The 17,150-nt window shown below is 36.8% G+C and overlaps 6 protein-coding genes, 7 long non-coding RNA genes and 1 other non-coding gene across 14 annotated transcripts; 6 read left to right on the top strand and 8 right to left on the bottom strand.

Moving 5' to 3' along the window:
- Positions 1-16: 16 nt before the first annotated feature.
- On the bottom strand, positions 17-2,658 carry SPOM_SPCC757.13 (dipeptide transmembrane transporter). Its single transcript, NM_001022683.3, has one exon. It carries the CDS (start codon positions 1,787-1,789, stop codon positions 221-223), a length of 1,569 nt encoding a protein of 522 aa, NP_587688.1. The 5' UTR covers positions 1,790-2,658; the 3' UTR covers positions 17-220.
- On the top strand, positions 1,017-3,284 carry SPOM_SPNCRNA.1101. Its single transcript, NR_149950.1, has one exon. It is a non-coding gene; the product is annotated as a non-coding RNA (long non-coding RNA).
- On the bottom strand, positions 1,843-3,320 carry SPOM_SPNCRNA.454. Its single transcript, NR_150841.1, has one exon. It is a non-coding gene; the product is annotated as a non-coding RNA (long non-coding RNA).
- Positions 3,321-3,698: 378 nt separating this feature from the next.
- Positions 3,699-3,945, bottom strand: SPOM_SPNCRNA.6698. Its single transcript, NR_196040.1, has one exon. It is a non-coding gene; the product is annotated as a non-coding RNA (long non-coding RNA).
- Positions 3,946-4,310: 365 nt separating this feature from the next.
- On the bottom strand, positions 4,311-6,957 carry aah1 (GPI-anchored glycosyl hydrolase family 13 protein). Its single transcript, NM_001022682.3, has one exon. The coding sequence runs from the start codon at positions 6,348-6,350 to the stop codon at positions 4,473-4,475; it is 1,878 nt and encodes a 625-aa protein (NP_587687.1). The 5' UTR covers positions 6,351-6,957; the 3' UTR covers positions 4,311-4,472.
- SPOM_SPNCRNA.6697 lies at positions 6,410-6,625 on the top strand. Its single transcript, NR_196039.1, has one exon. It is a non-coding gene; the product is annotated as a non-coding RNA (long non-coding RNA).
- Positions 6,958-8,361: 1,404 nt separating the features above from the next.
- Positions 8,362-8,433, bottom strand: SPOM_SPCTRNAHIS.03. Its single transcript has one exon. It is a non-coding gene; the product is annotated as a tRNA-His (tRNA).
- Positions 8,434-8,564: 131 nt separating this feature from the next.
- SPOM_SPCC757.11C (transporter) lies at positions 8,565-10,638 on the top strand. Its single transcript, NM_001022681.3, has one exon. The coding sequence runs from the start codon at positions 8,777-8,779 to the stop codon at positions 10,190-10,192; it is 1,416 nt and encodes a 471-aa protein (NP_587686.1). The 5' UTR covers positions 8,565-8,776; the 3' UTR covers positions 10,193-10,638.
- Positions 10,354-11,581, bottom strand: vph2 (V-ATPase assembly protein). Its single transcript, NM_001022680.3, has 2 exons — positions 10,880-11,581; positions 10,354-10,816 (listed from the first exon to the last, which is right to left on the bottom strand). Exons 1-2 carry the CDS (start codon positions 11,300-11,302, stop codon positions 10,598-10,600), a joined length of 642 nt encoding a protein of 213 aa, NP_587685.2. The 5' UTR covers positions 11,303-11,581; the 3' UTR covers positions 10,354-10,597.
- A 247-nt stretch (positions 11,582-11,828) lies between these two features.
- Positions 11,829-12,483, bottom strand: SPOM_SPNCRNA.6696. Its single transcript, NR_196038.1, has one exon. It is a non-coding gene; the product is annotated as a non-coding RNA (long non-coding RNA).
- SPOM_SPNCRNA.6695 lies at positions 12,071-12,660 on the top strand. Its single transcript, NR_196037.1, has one exon. It is a non-coding gene; the product is annotated as a non-coding RNA (long non-coding RNA).
- A 210-nt stretch (positions 12,661-12,870) lies between these two features.
- On the top strand, positions 12,871-15,734 carry rnc1 (RNA-binding protein Rnc1). Its single transcript, NM_001022679.3, has one exon. The coding sequence runs from the start codon at positions 13,148-13,150 to the stop codon at positions 14,342-14,344; it is 1,197 nt and encodes a 398-aa protein (NP_587684.1). The 5' UTR covers positions 12,871-13,147; the 3' UTR covers positions 14,345-15,734.
- On the bottom strand, positions 15,369-17,019 carry rrp45 (exosome subunit Rrp45). The gene is made up of 3 exons (NM_001355857.2): positions 16,671-17,019; positions 16,497-16,616; positions 15,369-16,397 (listed from the first exon to the last, which is right to left on the bottom strand). The coding sequence occupies exons 1-3, from the start codon at positions 16,832-16,834 to the stop codon at positions 15,806-15,808; spliced, it is 876 nt and encodes a 291-aa protein (NP_001342765.1). The 5' UTR covers positions 16,835-17,019; the 3' UTR covers positions 15,369-15,805.
- SPOM_SPNCRNA.6694 lies at positions 15,972-16,779 on the top strand. Its single transcript, NR_196036.1, has one exon. It is a non-coding gene; the product is annotated as a non-coding RNA (long non-coding RNA).
- Positions 17,020-17,150: the final 131 nt, after the last annotated feature.

Raw genomic sequence — 17,150 nt, 5'->3', positions numbered from 1 at the left:
AAATTGAATAGTATTAAAAATATCATTTTCACTTTATTTAACTTATAATATACACATCTTAAATTAAGAACAAACGTTGAAACAATAAAGAAATATAAGAGATAATCAAACATGACATGAGAAGGGGAACGTGTGACCGCAATAGGCAGAGTAAGGATCATTCATTAACGAGATATTAAAATGACAACAATACTTCCTCTTTGTTGCGAGAGAAACTGTATTACCATCTATAACGAAATTTGGGTTGTTGACGATCTGTGAGATCCATAAACTCTTCATTCTTAATTGACTCTCCCAAAGAAGGATCCTCAGCTAAAAGTCTGTCACGGCGTTTATTTTCGTAAATATAGTAACCAGTCAGAACAAAAGCAATAGCAATAATTATGCACAAGGAAACAATCATTGCTTGAATACCTTCGATATACTCAGGAGTTTGACCCGATTTAAATAACTGAGGCGACACAATGTTACCAACTGAATAAAAAACGAAAACAGTTGCACTTGTAACAGTTTTTTTTGTGTAACCAGCGACGTTGGAAGAAATCAATGACAAAAGCAGAGCACTAGATGCAGGCACCCACATGGTAAACCAAACACCTACCAGACGACCATAAGGATTGGAATCGGGAATCTTCCATATCATTAGGCAACCAGCTAGGGTGAGACAATTCATAAAAACACCGATTAAAAGACGACCATTTTTAAAGACCTTGCACAAGACACCAGAAATGAACATAGCAGCCACTTCAATAGCACCAAGTGGCATATTCAAAACTGCCGAATGAAGCTCATTATATCCCAAACCTTTAATAATCAAAGTGCTGAATACACCGATACCATTGGTGATCATACAAACACCAGTAAACAAGGTGATCATGATGACTTGGGGATCCAAAAATGCCTCATAAGCATGCTTCCACTTGAACTGCTTGTTTTCCAAACCGGTACGGTTGTCACGGACGCGCTCAAGTGCAATACGCTTCTCACGAGAAGACAGAAAACGGGCTTTACTGGGATTACTAGGAATAAAAACAAAAACAACACCCCATCCTAAGGACATTAAACCAATAACGATGAAAACGTATCTCCATGAAGCAACCTTTCCATGAATGTGACCGAGACCGTAAGAAAGAATGGATCCAATGATTTGGGCTATTCCATTAAACGCATACCAACATAGAGTACGCATGGGTTGTTCTTCACGACGATACCACATTGCTGTGATGTTAATGAATGCAGGGGTAATAGAAGCCTCAAAGATACCAGCTAAGAAACGAAGGCCTAGCAGAGATGGACCATTTCGACAAGCCGCCATAAGGCAGACCATAGCGCTCCAGAGAAAGACATTACAGAAGATGAAATAAGAAAGACGGCATTTTTGCATTAAAATAGCAGCGGGGTATTGAGCGACGAGATAGCCGGCATAAAAGAGAGTAGTCATACTACTGTACGTATGACCGTCAATGTGTGTGTCCGTCTTCATACCATAAAGAGCGGCATAAGACAAGGCTGTTTTGTCCAAATATTGAATCATGTATGTGATGCACATAACCGGCATCATGACCAAGTCGATCTTCCACAACACACGCCTCGCTTCCTTTGCAGTATAAGTAAAATCATCATCAGCAAGCAGTTCCTGAGCCACCGCATCTGCGGTTCCTTCTGCATCGGGCAAGCGCTTGACTTCGCCGACTTCGAAAGAATTTTTGAAATCATTGGTAACACCAGACTTCTTTTCCGTCAGCTCATGAGAGGAGCGCGACGACACCCTTGAAGTGATGGAAGACATAATTAAAACAATGTATAAAGTAGAGAGGGAATCGATGAATCAAGGTAGAAAAAGATAATGAAAATGAGGAAGTATTTAAGAAACCGATAACAATAAATAATCAAATCCCTTTATTATAGAGCGATTCTTTCCAAACGATTGATTAATTGGTCTTGCTTTTGCTCACAAAGCACAACTTATTTTCCTAATTTCGAGGTAAAATGAAAAGGAAATAAAAAAATAAAATAAAATTAGCAATGAAAACACCAAATCCTAATCTGGTTTCAAAATGAAAGGAATTGAGCTTCATTTATACCAAGTAATTGACCGAAAATTTTCTTTTTTAAATATCTGTTGCCTCTTTAGATATCTATGAGCAATCAAGTGCTTTTTTTCTGACATAAAATTCCCTTACTCTACTAACCTTACTGTTAGATACTTATCAATGTCGCTTAACTTATAACTGATAAAAAAATATAATCGCTTGTCCTGAGTGCTATGGCCTATAATAGGGAGTTAAGATATCTCCTTTAGTCTGAACTGAAAATTTTTTTATGCCAAAGTTGACCAACATATCTCAATAACTAGCATAGAATGACAACGAACATTGTGTGCAGCAGTACACTACTTTCAACAGTCAATATGACTCACAAAGTGTTCGTCGCATAGATTTTTGGAATGGATTTTCGCATGGTTTCACAAACGGATATCGCTTAACATTGCAAATCGAAATGTCCGGACTACTGATGAACAAAAAAATCTTGTGATCAGACATTTTTCGTATCTTTTCTACTTCGCGTACATTCCCCGGTTTGTTACGTACAGTCGTCTAAATTTACTTAAGCAATATGCCCAAATTCCTTGATAAATTACCATACCAGTTGAGATCCGATATTTCGCTTGCTAGATTGAGTGTTTTATCTAATAATATCGCATCTCGTTAAGATGACTTGCCATACTTTCTTATTACTATCTTACGCTATTGTGCAGGAGGGTGTGTAAATACTGGTTTCTGAGGGCTACGATAGAGATTATGGAGTTAAGGATTTTTAAGAAAACTTGGTTATTTACCCTGTTTGGGTTTGAGTTTGACAGAAAAAAAATTTTTTTCTTGTTGATAAATTGACCCTATGCATAGTCCACGTTATTACAAAAGATGCCACTTTTTTTATAGCTTAATCGTTTCGTCCCGCTTAAAAAATTCGTTTGTTTTGCATGATTACATGCGATTTTTGGCGAAAATTGAAATTTGAGATACGCAGTTTTCATTTATTTATTCATCTACAAATTAACTTTACAGTAGTTGATTCTGTGTTTGTGAGTCCGTTTATAAATTCCTTCAAGAGACTTTATTTTTGAAAAACAGGTGAATGTTTTTAATTCAAAAATTTTTAATGTACTTTACAAGTGTACAAACTATATCGTATTTTTAATCGAGGTTTCAACTAATTACTATTATTTTCGATTTATTATTGATATCGATGCTATTGTTATAATTTATTTTTTACAAATTTGAAGAGTGTACTACATAAATATAGCATTCAACAAATTTAAGATGTGATATCGGCACTTGTAGGAAATTTTAGTATTTGCTATGTAAAGTACAAGCTTGAAAACAAATTGAATTTTTTTAAATATATATATATTATTATTTTTTTAATTTTTTTTTTTACCGAATAATCTGTAATTATTTGAGAGTGATCATACTGAAAGATGTTTACTTTTGCTTTGATATTTTAGTACACAGCTATCGAGATACGTGGATCGTTTTAAATTCAAAAGGTGCTAAAAGCGAATAAAAAAAAATTTATAAGTATCATTCACATTTACTTAGTTGGTTATCTGGTGGCCTTTAGGTTTTCACTAGAATGTACTGTAAAGTTAACCGTCAAATACTAAACAGAGAATTGCCTAATTTAAATATCTAATTATTGAATATCTAAAATTCGATCCTTTTATTGACGTTTCACTACCTGTTCTACAAAACCGTTTAACTGCTTTTGCTCTTAAAGACTAAAGATCAATTTATATAATCCTTCTTTTGAGATTTATGGTCAATTTCACTGTTAAATATGCTGTTATTACAATGCATGTTCGATCTAGCGATTTGATACACAATACTTTTTTCCTTATACAAACGTTATAGCTAATTTCTTTCGCCTAAAATTAAGCTTTTAATAAACGAATGCTCCATTTGGGTCTTTTGATAGTTTCCCTCTAAATGTCATATTTCCAACAGATAACTCAACTAATACTAACACTTTCTTTACCAATATGTGTATTTGAAATGAAGTAGAGGATTTGTGCACCTAAAGCTAGGTATATATTTTTTGTCGTACAGTCAATTTTTTGACACAGGTTGCGTTAGCTGCAAGCTACAACAAGCAATCGTAATATCACTATTTTTTTTGAACGCATATGATAGAATCTCAGTATCCTTACATAAAAGCGAAATATGTTTACAACTAACATACCCGATACATTATGCCCTTCGGTTACAGACTATTACGCGTAAACGCACCTACACACTAGTTTTATTGAATGTGTGCAAAAATGATGTTTTATTGTGATGAAACGATTTATAGTTAGCAAAAACAACAAGCTTAAACAGACACTGTAACACTGTAGCGAATACGAAAGTTTAAGCATGCGTTGAGATTATTAAAGATGCAAAAGATAGATTTCCATAAAATTATTTTTTTAACTAAATGAATAGAACGATAGCAATGAATGCTGCAACGCCAAGGATAGATACACGAACAGCATTAGCAGAACTTTCAATACTGCTTGAGGAAGACGAGCTAGAACTACTACTGTATGCCGTGGAAGTGACCGCTACACTACTAGTAGATGTCGACGATCCACTCGTGTGCACACTTTGAGAAGTAGAAGTGATGGTATGGCTAGAGCCGCTAGAAGAAGTCGAACCGGACCTGGAGCTTGAACTTGAACTAGAGCCGGACCTGGAGCTAGAGCTAGAGCTAGACTTGGAGCTTGATGTGGCAGATGATGTATGCACAGATGAAAGCGAAGCACTCATCGAAGTAGAAGGATAGCTCGCCGAGGCAGAAGAATAACTTGTGGCCGTTCCTAGGAAGTTTCCAAAGGAAGTCAAACTAGCCTCAGGATAATAGACCTGAGGTAGACCGCTTACAACAGTAACGTGCAATGCTCCACTTGAGCCAACGGTCGTAGTAGTATTGCTCAAAACCTCGCGCAAAACAGTACCATCATCAAAATTAGAGGAGACATCATAAGTAACGTTGTCAGAACTTGACTCGTAGTTTGTGTAAACTCCCAAAACATCACCTTTTCTTACCACAGCATGGCGCAGATCGTAGTCCAAATAAGAGTGAGAATCTGTGGTCCAAGAATCACTGTCACTTATAGCTTGTTTTCGTAGAGCAATAGCAGTGCGAATGGTTTGGTAATAATTTGCATCAGTGTCATAGCCGTAATTCCACAAGGCGGCACGGTTTTCCGGGGTATCAGAGCCACCAGGCAAGCGTTGTTCTTCTCCATAATAAATAATGGGAATGCCAGTATGCAGAAGGAGGAAAACAATGGCGCCAATATCTTGTGAGGTATCATTGGTAATAGAGGTGTAACGGGGAAGGTCATGGTTCTCCAAAAAGTTTCCGATAACCGACATATCTTGTCCCTCACAAGCTTGCTGGAATTGCGTATCAATCTCCTGAAGATATTCAAATGCAGCACCAGTATAATTAAATGCAAATTCAATTCCTTGACGAATGGGATAGCTGGTAATGCTGTCGAGATAATTACGCACTGAACAAGAGACATTGGGATCGTAACTAAACATTTCGCCAATAGCAAAAACACCAGCAGCAGAAGTGTAGTTGGGGAAAAATTCGGGATTCATTTGTTTAACTGCATCGATACGAATTCCATCAATCTGATAACGCTCGACCATATCGTGAATATGTTCATGCAAATAATCAGCAACATTCGTGGACTCAATGTCTAAATCGGCAAGGATGACATTGTCATCACCAGTCCAACAATCCTCAATATCTGTATTATTGTTACTGCCATAGTCAATCCAACAGTAAGGATGGAAGTAGGATGAGTCATTAAAAGGCACAAGATTCGAGTAGCTGATGTTATCGGTGGGTCCTGGAATGGCCATTGAGTTGGCCAACGCGTCAAACATGATCCACATGTCACGATTGTGCATATCAGTGATTAAATCGATGAGATCATCCTCCGAACCAAAATGCTCGTTTAATTGAGTGAAATCGGTATTCCAATAACCATGGTAAGCTTCACCATCACTACCGTAAGAACCCTCAAGATTCTTTTCGACAGGAGAGATCCAGATGGCGTTGAATCCCATTCCTTGGATGTAGTCGAGTTTAGAACGAATACCGCTCCATGTACCACCGCAATAAGAACTATCATCGAAGGAGCAATCGGGTGTATTATCAGAGTCAACGGCAAATCTGTCAGTTATGACCTGGTAAATGATACGGTCGCGCCATTCCTCACTGCTTTTAGCAAGAGAGGTAGGAAGGCCGAAGAGCGCGAATAAAGAAAAAAGTGCTATTTTAGAAAACCCCATACTTCTGCTAATTTTTCTGGAAGTGATTGAAATAGAGAGAGAGAAAGGGAGAATTCAAATTAAAAAAGAATAATCTGAAAAAAAAAAGAAACCAAAAAATAGATGGCACTTTGAGAGATAACTTTTAGGCTATATATGCGATGAAAAATGCAAAAGGGAATGTTTTGTAGAAATGACGGCTCAACAAACAAAAAAAACAAAAAACAAAAGAAGGCAACAAGGAAAGGCTCGTGTCGAAGAGGAAAATATGGGAAACAAAATCAAACGCCGGGCGATATATTCTCGGTTTGGCAAGTGGGAATGTAAATGCAAAAAAAAAAACGATTAAAAAAAGAAAAGGAAAAGTTAATCAATATGGTATGCGATGAGGAAATTATTTGACAAGTTGATTGAGCACACTCATACAAAACCAAAAAATGGGGAAACCAAGAAAAATAGAAATGAAATGCAAAATCAAAAAGACCAAAAATTTGGCACGCAAAAGAAACCAAAAAAACGAAACAAAAAAGATAGAAAAAGAAAAGTTATGAAGAACGGGTATCAAACCCTTTAGATATAGCCTACTAAAGGGAGGATATTAGAAAAATATGCAAAATGTTAGATGTGTAGAGGTTCAGTAGTGTAGCGAGGATCTTTTATTTATATGACTGCGAGCACGAATGTAAACAAATATCGCCATGGCAGCTAGGTAACAACCACGAGGCCGATCGCTGCTTCGGCGGATTTAGGCTGACGTAAGATGAGACTGTTTGTTACCGATAGCCCTTTTTCCAGATGCGCTCGCATTGGTTCTCAAGTGGGGCTTTGAATAAGCCACGTTTGGCGGCTGTAAATACACATAAAAAGGTGTAAGAACAAGCGTTAAACTTGTTTACCGATTATTAATAATAGGTCGATAAACAAAGATTTTAACTTTAGGAACGAGGACATGGGAAAGGGAAGAAGAGATGAGGAAACATTGCGATGTTCAGGAAAGGAAGATGAGGTCACTAGTAAATAAACAATAGAACAAGAATAATAAATAAATAAATATATGATTACAAAGTAATCACAAGCGCGGACTTGGTGAGTACAAAGCAAATTGTCATTCTATTCTATTTTGGCCTATAAATTCAAAAAAACAATATCTAGGTAGGATGTTTGAGCGTCGTATGAAACATTGCTGCAAAAACTTGATATGCTGAATAACGATATTTATGAGGCGCACAGACGATCCTCTTTCATAGCCACCTACGTGTGCAAGAGAAAAGGTTGTGGGCAGTGTGCACTAGGCGAAATATGCAAAACTTGGATTTTCATCATACATAGTACAATGTAAGAGAGATTGTAAAGCATGTTTGAGAACTCATTATGCCAAAAAACTAGTGTAACCAAGTATTGATTAGAAGGAACTGAGCAGGATGTTTAAGTTAAAAGAATCATAGTATTTGTAGGGGCTGGTGTACTGCAAGGAACCAATCTGCTATCTCACATAGCTTGTCTTTCAACATCGCCATTGTCAAGTTTCCTTCTTCATCCGTTGAATAACGCTTTATGCCCTATTCTCATTAAACGATTTACGATACATTTTTTCCATGCATACACTGGTTATCATAGACAGACGGATAGTAGCCAAAATGATCGACCCGAACAGTCATGAGTCTTTCCGTCCCGAACAGTCTGTAAATCTTCAAGTACTGAAGCGCATCCATATCTTGAGCAAACGCTTACTGCCAACGGACAAATAGACAGGTGATCTTGCCGGCTGGCCCTGAAAAAAAGCATAAAATATTCGACCGCTCAAATGGGCTTATCTGCCAAACACACTTTGCAAGACATTTCTATTCGATACTTATCATCATATCCTATCATAATTCTATTCTCCTTCTACCATCATGTCTACCGGTTTCTACGTTTGCATTTATCTTTGCGTTTTTGTACTTGCCATAACTGAATTGTACTATTTGCTCTCGCTGATTATTTCCTATTTATACAAGTAATTAATAATTTAAAAAAGAACAAATAAATAAACTGCCCACACCAGGAATCGAACCTGGGTCGCATCGGCCACAACGATGAGTCTTAACCACTGGACCATGTGAGCTAGTACAGTAGCCGTACAACTAATGACTGATATATGGTAAAATACTCCGCACTACGGAAAGCTTAATTAGGGAAGCACCGTGGATATCCTATTTTGGGAATTCTTATCCATTCTATACGATGATGAAAATTATCGGATATCATCAACTTAAAAAAATTGATCTCATATAAAATAAACGAGTCATGCTATTCTATTGAAATTCCACTTTCTTCCTTTACTCACACCAAAATATTTGAAAACAACAAAGAATTTCTCTTTGTTTTCTCGTTCCTTCTATACCTTATTCCACAGGCCAGTTTTCGTAGTAGAGCAGGTTTTTGAATGGATCCATTGAGTCTATATTATGGAGCAACAAAGTAATTTAGAAAAAGACCTCTCGGTCTCATCCTTTCTTGATGAAAAGGAAAAGTCGGGATACAAGCAATCTGTAAGATTAGTTTCCAATGACCCTTCTGCCTCACCGGCTGCTACGCATAAACCACCGTTCATCAGTGCGGCTTTGATGCTGTTAAATAACACAATTCTTTGCATTTCATTCACCATTGTCGTTCCTACGTCCGAGAGATTTGTCCAACATCTGGGGGGAGGAAATGGTTTGTCCGGTGTAATTATCGGATTGCCCACAATCACTGCCCTTGTGTTGCTGTATCCCATGTTGAGATTCTCGACTCCGAAAGCTGCCAAGGGATATACGATTTATAGAAGACCATATACAATGTCGTGTATAAGCTGCATTATTGGTCATATCATGTATGCACTCGCAGATAAAGCCAAAAGTGTGGCCTTGATTCTTGTGAGTCGTATTTTTACGGGTGTTGCGTGTACCATGTTTTTATACCACAAGCGCTATTTCACAGATAAAGCCTTGATCAGCATCAAATATAGAACGTCGATGGGTGTGGTCAACTCAGTCATGGCAACGCTTGGTTTGACAGCTGGTCCATTCATCGGAGGATTAATGGCCAAGTCTTCAATGAAGTCTCAAAGCGATATCTGGAATGAATATACTTCGGGTAACTGGCTAATGGCTTTCATTTGGGTAGGCTTGTTTTTGTTTGGCTTTGCTTGTTTCCGGGAGGTTTTGAGCCCGCAAACGGACGTAAAGGAAGAAGTAGTCGAAGAGAAGCATGTCATTAATGATGTCAAACAGGATACCAATTCAAAACTAGGATTTGTGGGGTGTCTTGTTATTTTCGTTGTCGCTTTCTCTGGCTTCTCTGCTTACTTTCTATTAAATGCATACCAAGCATCTGTTCCAATTTACACTTCTATGCTTTATAATTATTCATCCTTCCAAGCAGGTAACTTCCTTTCTTTGGCTGGAATTATCAACGTACCCTTGCTTTTAATATTTTCCTATTTGACGCGTTACTTGACTGACAGAGATATCATATTGTTGGGTTGTTGTTTAAACATCGTATGCATGGTTATTCATATAACTATTCACTATACAGGCAAGGAATTCGTACAACCTTACTTTATTATTTACACCCTTGTTTTTTTTGGATCTTCTATTGCTAATTCCCCTTCGGTCTCTTTATTGACAAAGGTTTTACATCCTAAGTACCACCTGATAGGTAACGTCGCTGTGCAAATATCAATTTCCTTATCCGACACAGTTGGTGCTATCTTTGGCGGTGCATTTCGCTCGTTCTCACCTGTTGTTTTTTTTGCGGTATGCTTAATATTAAACGTTATGTCTGTGCTTGCACTATTGATTATATGGAAGAAACTTAAGGTCAAGTTGCGCCTTGCATAATTCACTGGTAACTCAATGGTTAGGTTGCTCTCTATTTTTTTTTTTTTTTTTAATTTTTTTACAAGGGGGGGTTGATTTGTTGTTTATTTATAAATTTGTAAGTTGTGTTCCTTACAAATAAATCTAATACCAAATGGCTAATTAAATTGAAATAATGTTGCTAAATCTTTAATTATAATGAAATTAATTGATGAAATATACGTTAAAAGCCAAATGAGTTCGAATTTTTTATCTTAAATACTTTTTATTTTTTATCTATAGTGTGCCCATAGGTGCCTGCCCTTCAATTAACACATAGAGAGGTATGCCATTATGATCAATTAGACAAACAACCTATAAAAATCATCTACAGGAAAACATCAAAGGTACTTTCGTTAATAAAACATCTAAAAATTAAGAATATAATTATTGGTTCTTTTTTTCCTTCAAAGATGGAATGGCTCCCAGTTCTATAGCTAGCTGCTCATTTGACTGTAGAACAGGGTCATTTGTTGTCCATGTATATATTATTTGTCGAGTATGATTCTTTGAAGTTCGTACGGGTTGTGCAGATAGATAGCGGACATAAAGAAACGTATCTGCTACTAGAACCAAGATTGCTGAAAACGCACATAGCGCAATTTTCTAAATAATATTAAGTCAATACAAAGGTCTCCCAGGAACAAAACGAAAGTTTTTAATTCATACCTTTTCAATAGATAAAGATGAAGTGCAGTACCAAACAGCGGTCACCGTTCCTACTACTGTGAAGAGTATATTGATTATAGCGCTGATTTGGTTTTTCATTAGTCGTAACTCTGATTTTTTTTCTCTCTCAGGGTCCATGGATACGCCTGCCATTGATGGAAGCAGAGGAATACCATCATATAGCTCTTTCTCCTTTAAGATAGAAGTAGTTGTATTGTCTTGAGTATGGCTGTTTTCATCAATTTCGCCCAAGAAGACACTGTCGCTCGGCACAATCTGTACACCTCGAAGAAATTCCAAAAAATTGATATTCCTGTTATGTAATCGTAATTCCTTTAACATTTTTACCAGCTCAAATCCATCGACAGTTAATTTATTACACCGTAAGTCTGTCTGCTGTTTTTCGGAGAGCCTGTACAGCATTTTTGCAATAATGAGTCAATTTGACAATTTCGAAGGTATTAAAAAAGTAGAAGGGTAAGTAATAATGCTATGAAGTCTAGAAAGCAATCAAAAACGATTCATATAGTCCGAATTGCGTGAAACAGGATCAATCTAGGTTGGTTGACGATATTTGCTAAATTTCTATTGAGTTTTCTAAATGAAATAATTAAACCAATATTTTAATGTCTAATACTACGTTTTATATTGACCAACAAACAAACATGGAGACAGTGGTACATCCAAGTATTTGCAAAAGTCAAAGTTACGCAACGTAATACATAGCGTCCTATAAGAGGCAAAAAATGAAAATATGAAAGTTCCTCAACTTTTTTTGAAATCACCGTTTTGGTAATTAGCATCATAATTTTATTCTTCACCCTCGCTAACACTGTGCTAGGCCAAGCAGAATTGTAGACTTCCTCGTTCAGTGAGGTATAGAAGAATGGTACACGCTACTGTGATATTATATCTTTCTATGAAGTGACATAAATCTTGGTAACTGAACATTCAGTTTAATTTAGCGCCGCAATTGCTCTCGGGTATTTCATACAAACGATATTCAAAGATTATTTATTGGAATTTCAATATAATATTAAGAAGTAAATGCTACTAGCTTTGTTGGCTCTATGAGTTTTATATAACTTACGCAATTATTACTTGCGTCTATGGTTTCAAAATGTGTCCCAGTATGCTCATTCAGCGCTTGGAAAGCTAAAGGTTCAAGAATTTTTATGACTTTGGGTTGAATACTGAGATACTTCATGTTCAAAAATACCAGCGTTTCAACGGCGTTCAATTCTTCCATGTTGCACCATCCAAAGTACTTTTTTTTGCGAATTTATTTACGACAAACTTGGCTTACGTAAACTTTGGGGTAGCAAAATTCATATCGCCGCAGAACAGTTTGCAAGAACAAATATAAACCTAAAGAGGTACGGGTGAACAAATAGGTATTCGAATTAGGAAATGAAAAGTTCGAAGCTGAAGGAAGCTTAATTACGAAGACAGAATCAAATAAAGATAACTTCCTCCAGTATAGTTTTCATTTTTCCGAACGTCCATATCGTCTTTGCCTCTGCACCATTAAATTCGAATTTTTTCAACGATTTTCAAAGCTCACTATACCATATAACGTAATCTGAAGAAAGAAAGTTCCACTGATGCATGGACGCTATTTAGGTTTTTGCCCTTTATCTTTCATCTGATCTTACAAAGTCGCTTGAACCACGCTATCCTATATACCGAAGCAAAGGCCAACGAAAACAACTACGTTAATACCTGCTATATTGACTAAAAGAATGATATTTCACTTGGCAGCATTCGTTAGCTTTAGCTAGGAAATTTACGATTATTTAAAAAACCCATTCTTGTAATGCTCTTCTCATTTATTAATCTCATCATTTTCACTTCCAAAGATATAACGACTGAGGCGTAAAGCTACGCTACCACTTCCTATCAGTAAATTGTGCGACTTTACTATACGTTCTTCAAACTTCGTTATTTCCCCACCAAAAGACTTACTTGCAGAAAATTTTCTCTTTGTCACTGCTACACCCCGTTTACCACTACTCCGTTCTCCTTGGTCGTTTACTTCATTTTTGTCGAAGTAATCACAGCTATTGATTGCAATTTCAATTTATAAGAAACTGCAATAAGAGCTTAGAAGGAGCCTAATCCGTTTTCCTTTTTTTTTTTAATCTCCGCTAAATCCCTGCAGGTTTGAACTAATCAGTTTTCAGGAAGTAATTTAGAAAAGGTTCTACTCTCCTCCTAGAAACGCATATGTGTCCTATTCAATTAACCAATACTATTCCAGTGACATCTATGGCTTACAATCACTTCAGCATTCCTAAAAACATCGAGGAAAAAGAGAACTCTTTTTTTGACGTAACGTTTCAAGACGAACCCGACGAAACCACTTCTACTGCTACTGGCATTGCTAAAGTTTCCATACCTACTCCAAAGCCCTCTACACCTCTATCGACTCTTACTAACGGTTCTACTATTCAACAGTCCATGACCAACCAACCCGAACCAACGTCTCAAGTGCCTCCCATCTCTGCCAAGCCACCGATGGATGATGCCACCTATGCTACTCAACAACTTACCTTGAGAGCCTTACTTTCTACTCGTGAAGCTGGTATCATTATTGGTAAAGCTGGAAAAAACGTTGCCGAACTCAGAAGCACTACAAATGTCAAGGCCGGCGTTACCAAGGCTGTTCCTAATGTTCATGATCGTGTTTTAACTATTAGTGGACCACTAGAGAATGTTGTTCGCGCTTATAGATTCATCATCGATATTTTTGCCAAGAACAGTACTAACCCTGATGGTACACCTTCCGACGCCAACACACCTCGCAAACTTCGTCTTTTGATCGCCCATTCTCTGATGGGTAGTATTATTGGCCGCAATGGTTTGCGTATCAAGCTTATTCAGGACAAATGTAGTTGCCGTATGATTGCTTCCAAAGACATGCTTCCACAGTCTACTGAGCGTACAGTTGAAATCCATGGTACAGTCGATAATCTTCATGCTGCCATTTGGGAAATTGGCAAATGCTTAATTGATGACTGGGAGCGTGGCGCCGGTACCGTTTTCTATAATCCCGTTTCTCGTTTGACTCAACCTCTTCCTTCTCTTGCGTCGACTGCATCTCCTCAACAAGTCTCCCCTCCAGCAGCTCCCTCCACGACTTCTGGTGAAGCTATCCCCGAAAACTTTGTTTCTTACGGTGCTCAAGTCTTTCCAGCTACCCAAATGCCTTTCTTGCAGCAACCTAAGGTTACCCAAAATATTAGCATTCCCGCAGATATGGTTGGTTGTATAATAGGTCGTGGAGGATCTAAGATTTCGGAAATCCGTCGTACCAGCGGTAGCAAGATTTCCATTGCCAAAGAACCTCATGATGAGACAGGCGAACGTATGTTCACCATTACAGGTACACACGAGGAAAATGAGAAAGCCCTTTTCTTACTCTACCAGCAATTAGAAATGGAAAAAGATCGTCGTTCTCATTAAACTCTTAGTACTTGCCTTCGTACTTTGGTTTTGCATCCAAGGTATTCTCTCTTGTTTGCTAGATTTTTTTGGACTTGTGTTACTTTGCTCATTCTCCTTCAGTTTATCCTTTTGCTTTTCCCCTTTCCCGTTCATCAATGTTTTGTAAAAATTTGGTTTAGTTTAACTAGTGGTGTCACATTTTATTCAAGTCTGTTTAGGATTCATATATCTTTTTCATTTTCTTTTTTTTTACTTACTTTTGGAGTGGTGCTTCCTTAGTTTAGGACTACTTTTTCGCCTTCAAATGTGTGATGTCTCTTAGTTCTTATAGTTTTCTCTATTGAAACACGCGAAGGTTTTGAGGACTGAAAAAAAATTATTTGGTTTCCTTTAAAATTTTTGGCACTATTCACTTAGTGGGTTTTAATTTTAGTTTACTCGACTCTTTTGACAGCAGGTTTATAACTTATCCCTTTTAAGCTATTCCTTCTATCCCCCCTTTAACTATCTTAATTATTTCCTTTATTTGGTTCTTGTGCAGTCTTCGTTATTGTTTAGCAATTCAATTCCTTTATATTCTTGATTCTTATTTTCAGATTGTCTCGCATCGTAGATACGTATTTTGGTGATTTAACTCGGGATCAATACATTTCGTCTTTGGAATCCGGCATCGGTATTTTATGCATCTTCTACTTTTTTGTTCATTTTAGAAAAAATGTTTTTTTTAATTATAGGAAAGTAGTTTTAGTTTTTTTTACGTTATTCAGATTATTGGTTTGAGCATATTTGGTTGATTATTAGTCTTTTCAGCTCTATACGTTGTTGCATGAATATTGGAGCTGTTTACATTATCGTTTATTCAAAGGCTTTTAAACTTTAAAGGGCATACCTTTTTTCATTATATTACAAATTTGCTTTTAAACTAGTCTTTACGGATTTGGTTGGTTTGATGGTTTCTCTTCTCTTTTTATTTTTTAGCGTCGTATATTATTTTAGTTTTTTTAGTTTTGATGAGAAAGGACGTGATAAAGCTCTTTTTTTATTGACATTATTCTATGAACTGCGGTGTTACATAGAATTTTGAAAATAATCTTAAAATATCTGGAATATTTCAGGACATAAAAGAGCAAATAGTCTTGTGGCATTCACTGTTTATGTCTTACAAAAAACTTGTATTAGTAGTACATAGTAGTAGCTATATTCAGTGCAAGATGCGTTCCTAATTTCTCATTTCCTGTACAAGGATTTTCCATGCCAACATTTAGTATAGGTCAATATAGGTTTAAATACAAAAAGGATAGCGAAGTGTTAATCAAATGAAGAGAAATATCATCCCATTCCATCAAAGCATTGTTTTAGTACTTGAACTTAGCGGAATGACGCCTTCAGCAACACGACGAACTCGAATGCAATTAGAATTTTTTGTTAAACGAATGAATAAATTAGTTTATTTTATTTTTTTTAAGTAAAAGACTAGCATTATGACCGCTCGTTCTCTGCCGAACCTCCTAAATACTGTGTCTCTTTTTTCCGTAAATCTTCATCTAAAGCTTGTTGAATAACAGAACAAACCGAAACAGCTATATCAAATGCGGTCTTAGCACAAGATATAATTTTAGAAGGATCGATGATAATACCTCCCGCTTTGTATATTTGACAGACTTCTCGATTTTTGTTGAGTGTAATAGTCATACTTCCGTTGCACAAATCCTCTTCCTCTAAAGTAGCGTCAACAATCGCTAATTCGCCATTATTGAAGAAACTGAAGGTCACGCATATAGGCATATGCAATATGGAAAGAGGAACGGGTACACGCTCTTCTACTGGATGTACTGTCACTTCCTCACCCACAACAGTAAGCTCAGGTCGGCGAAAATGACAAAGAGCAGCTATTACTGCGATACAAGCGGCATCAACTAAATTTCCATCATGATTAATAAAATGGACCGAAGCACGAACGTGCCAACACTTTTGACCGGATATTATACATAAGGACTCCGTATCCAATGCATTGGATCGGCGGACCGCTTTTTCAATTAGTCTGGAAATAACAATTTCCTGATCAGAAACTCTGTGATTATTAGTATGTTGTTAGGTGGAAAAAAAAAACAGCCACTGAATCAACCCTTCGGCTGACAAAAGTAAAAGTACAATACAGATCATTTCTTACCTTCCAGCTTCAAATGCAGAATATGCCAAAGGAGTGAGTTCAGTAGTAATAGAAAAGATGCCATCAAATGGCCTGTCTGTATATGGTTTTGTAATTTCAGTTGTGATCCTGGCCATAACTCTACAGTACTTGTTAGTAAAAGCTGTTCATTATTAAAAAAAGAGAAAAATATACCTTGTATGACCAAATGAAACATCTACTTGTCCATATTCCTTTCCAAATTGAATTTCCAAAGATCTGAAATCTGACAGCTGTCGACCATCTAATCGAAGACCTTTCTCTAGAGAATTTAAAACAAATTCTTTATTATTAAGGGAGGTTTCCAGATGCCTTGACATTTTTTTAAAGTCTCTTAAATATGTGTATCCAACGATCCAAAATATTACCGTAAAAATTTGTGCTGCTACGAGTGTGTGTGCTTACTAGCGAAGCAAGTTAAGGAACGCAATGTGCGCAAAAACAAATCCACTATAAGGTTCCAAGTTGATATAAAAGACGACTCTTGATCGAGTAGGCCTAAGTTACTCCAATATTACAAGTTTGCTTAAATTATCTACTATACTTTGCGTCGAATCTGTTGCGTTAACAATCGTTTTATTCACATTAAGGCGTTAGACTTATTTACAGTAAATTTCGTTATAATTTGTGGTTTTC

This window comes from Schizosaccharomyces pombe (genome assembly GCF_000002945.2).
Source record: "Schizosaccharomyces pombe strain 972h- genome assembly, chromosome: III".
In the NCBI taxonomy this organism is placed as follows: Eukaryota; Fungi; Ascomycota; class Schizosaccharomycetes; order Schizosaccharomycetales; family Schizosaccharomycetaceae; genus Schizosaccharomyces; species Schizosaccharomyces pombe.
The sequence above is the reverse complement of the archived record's forward strand: the minus strand, read 5'-3'. Positions and strand labels throughout refer to the sequence as shown.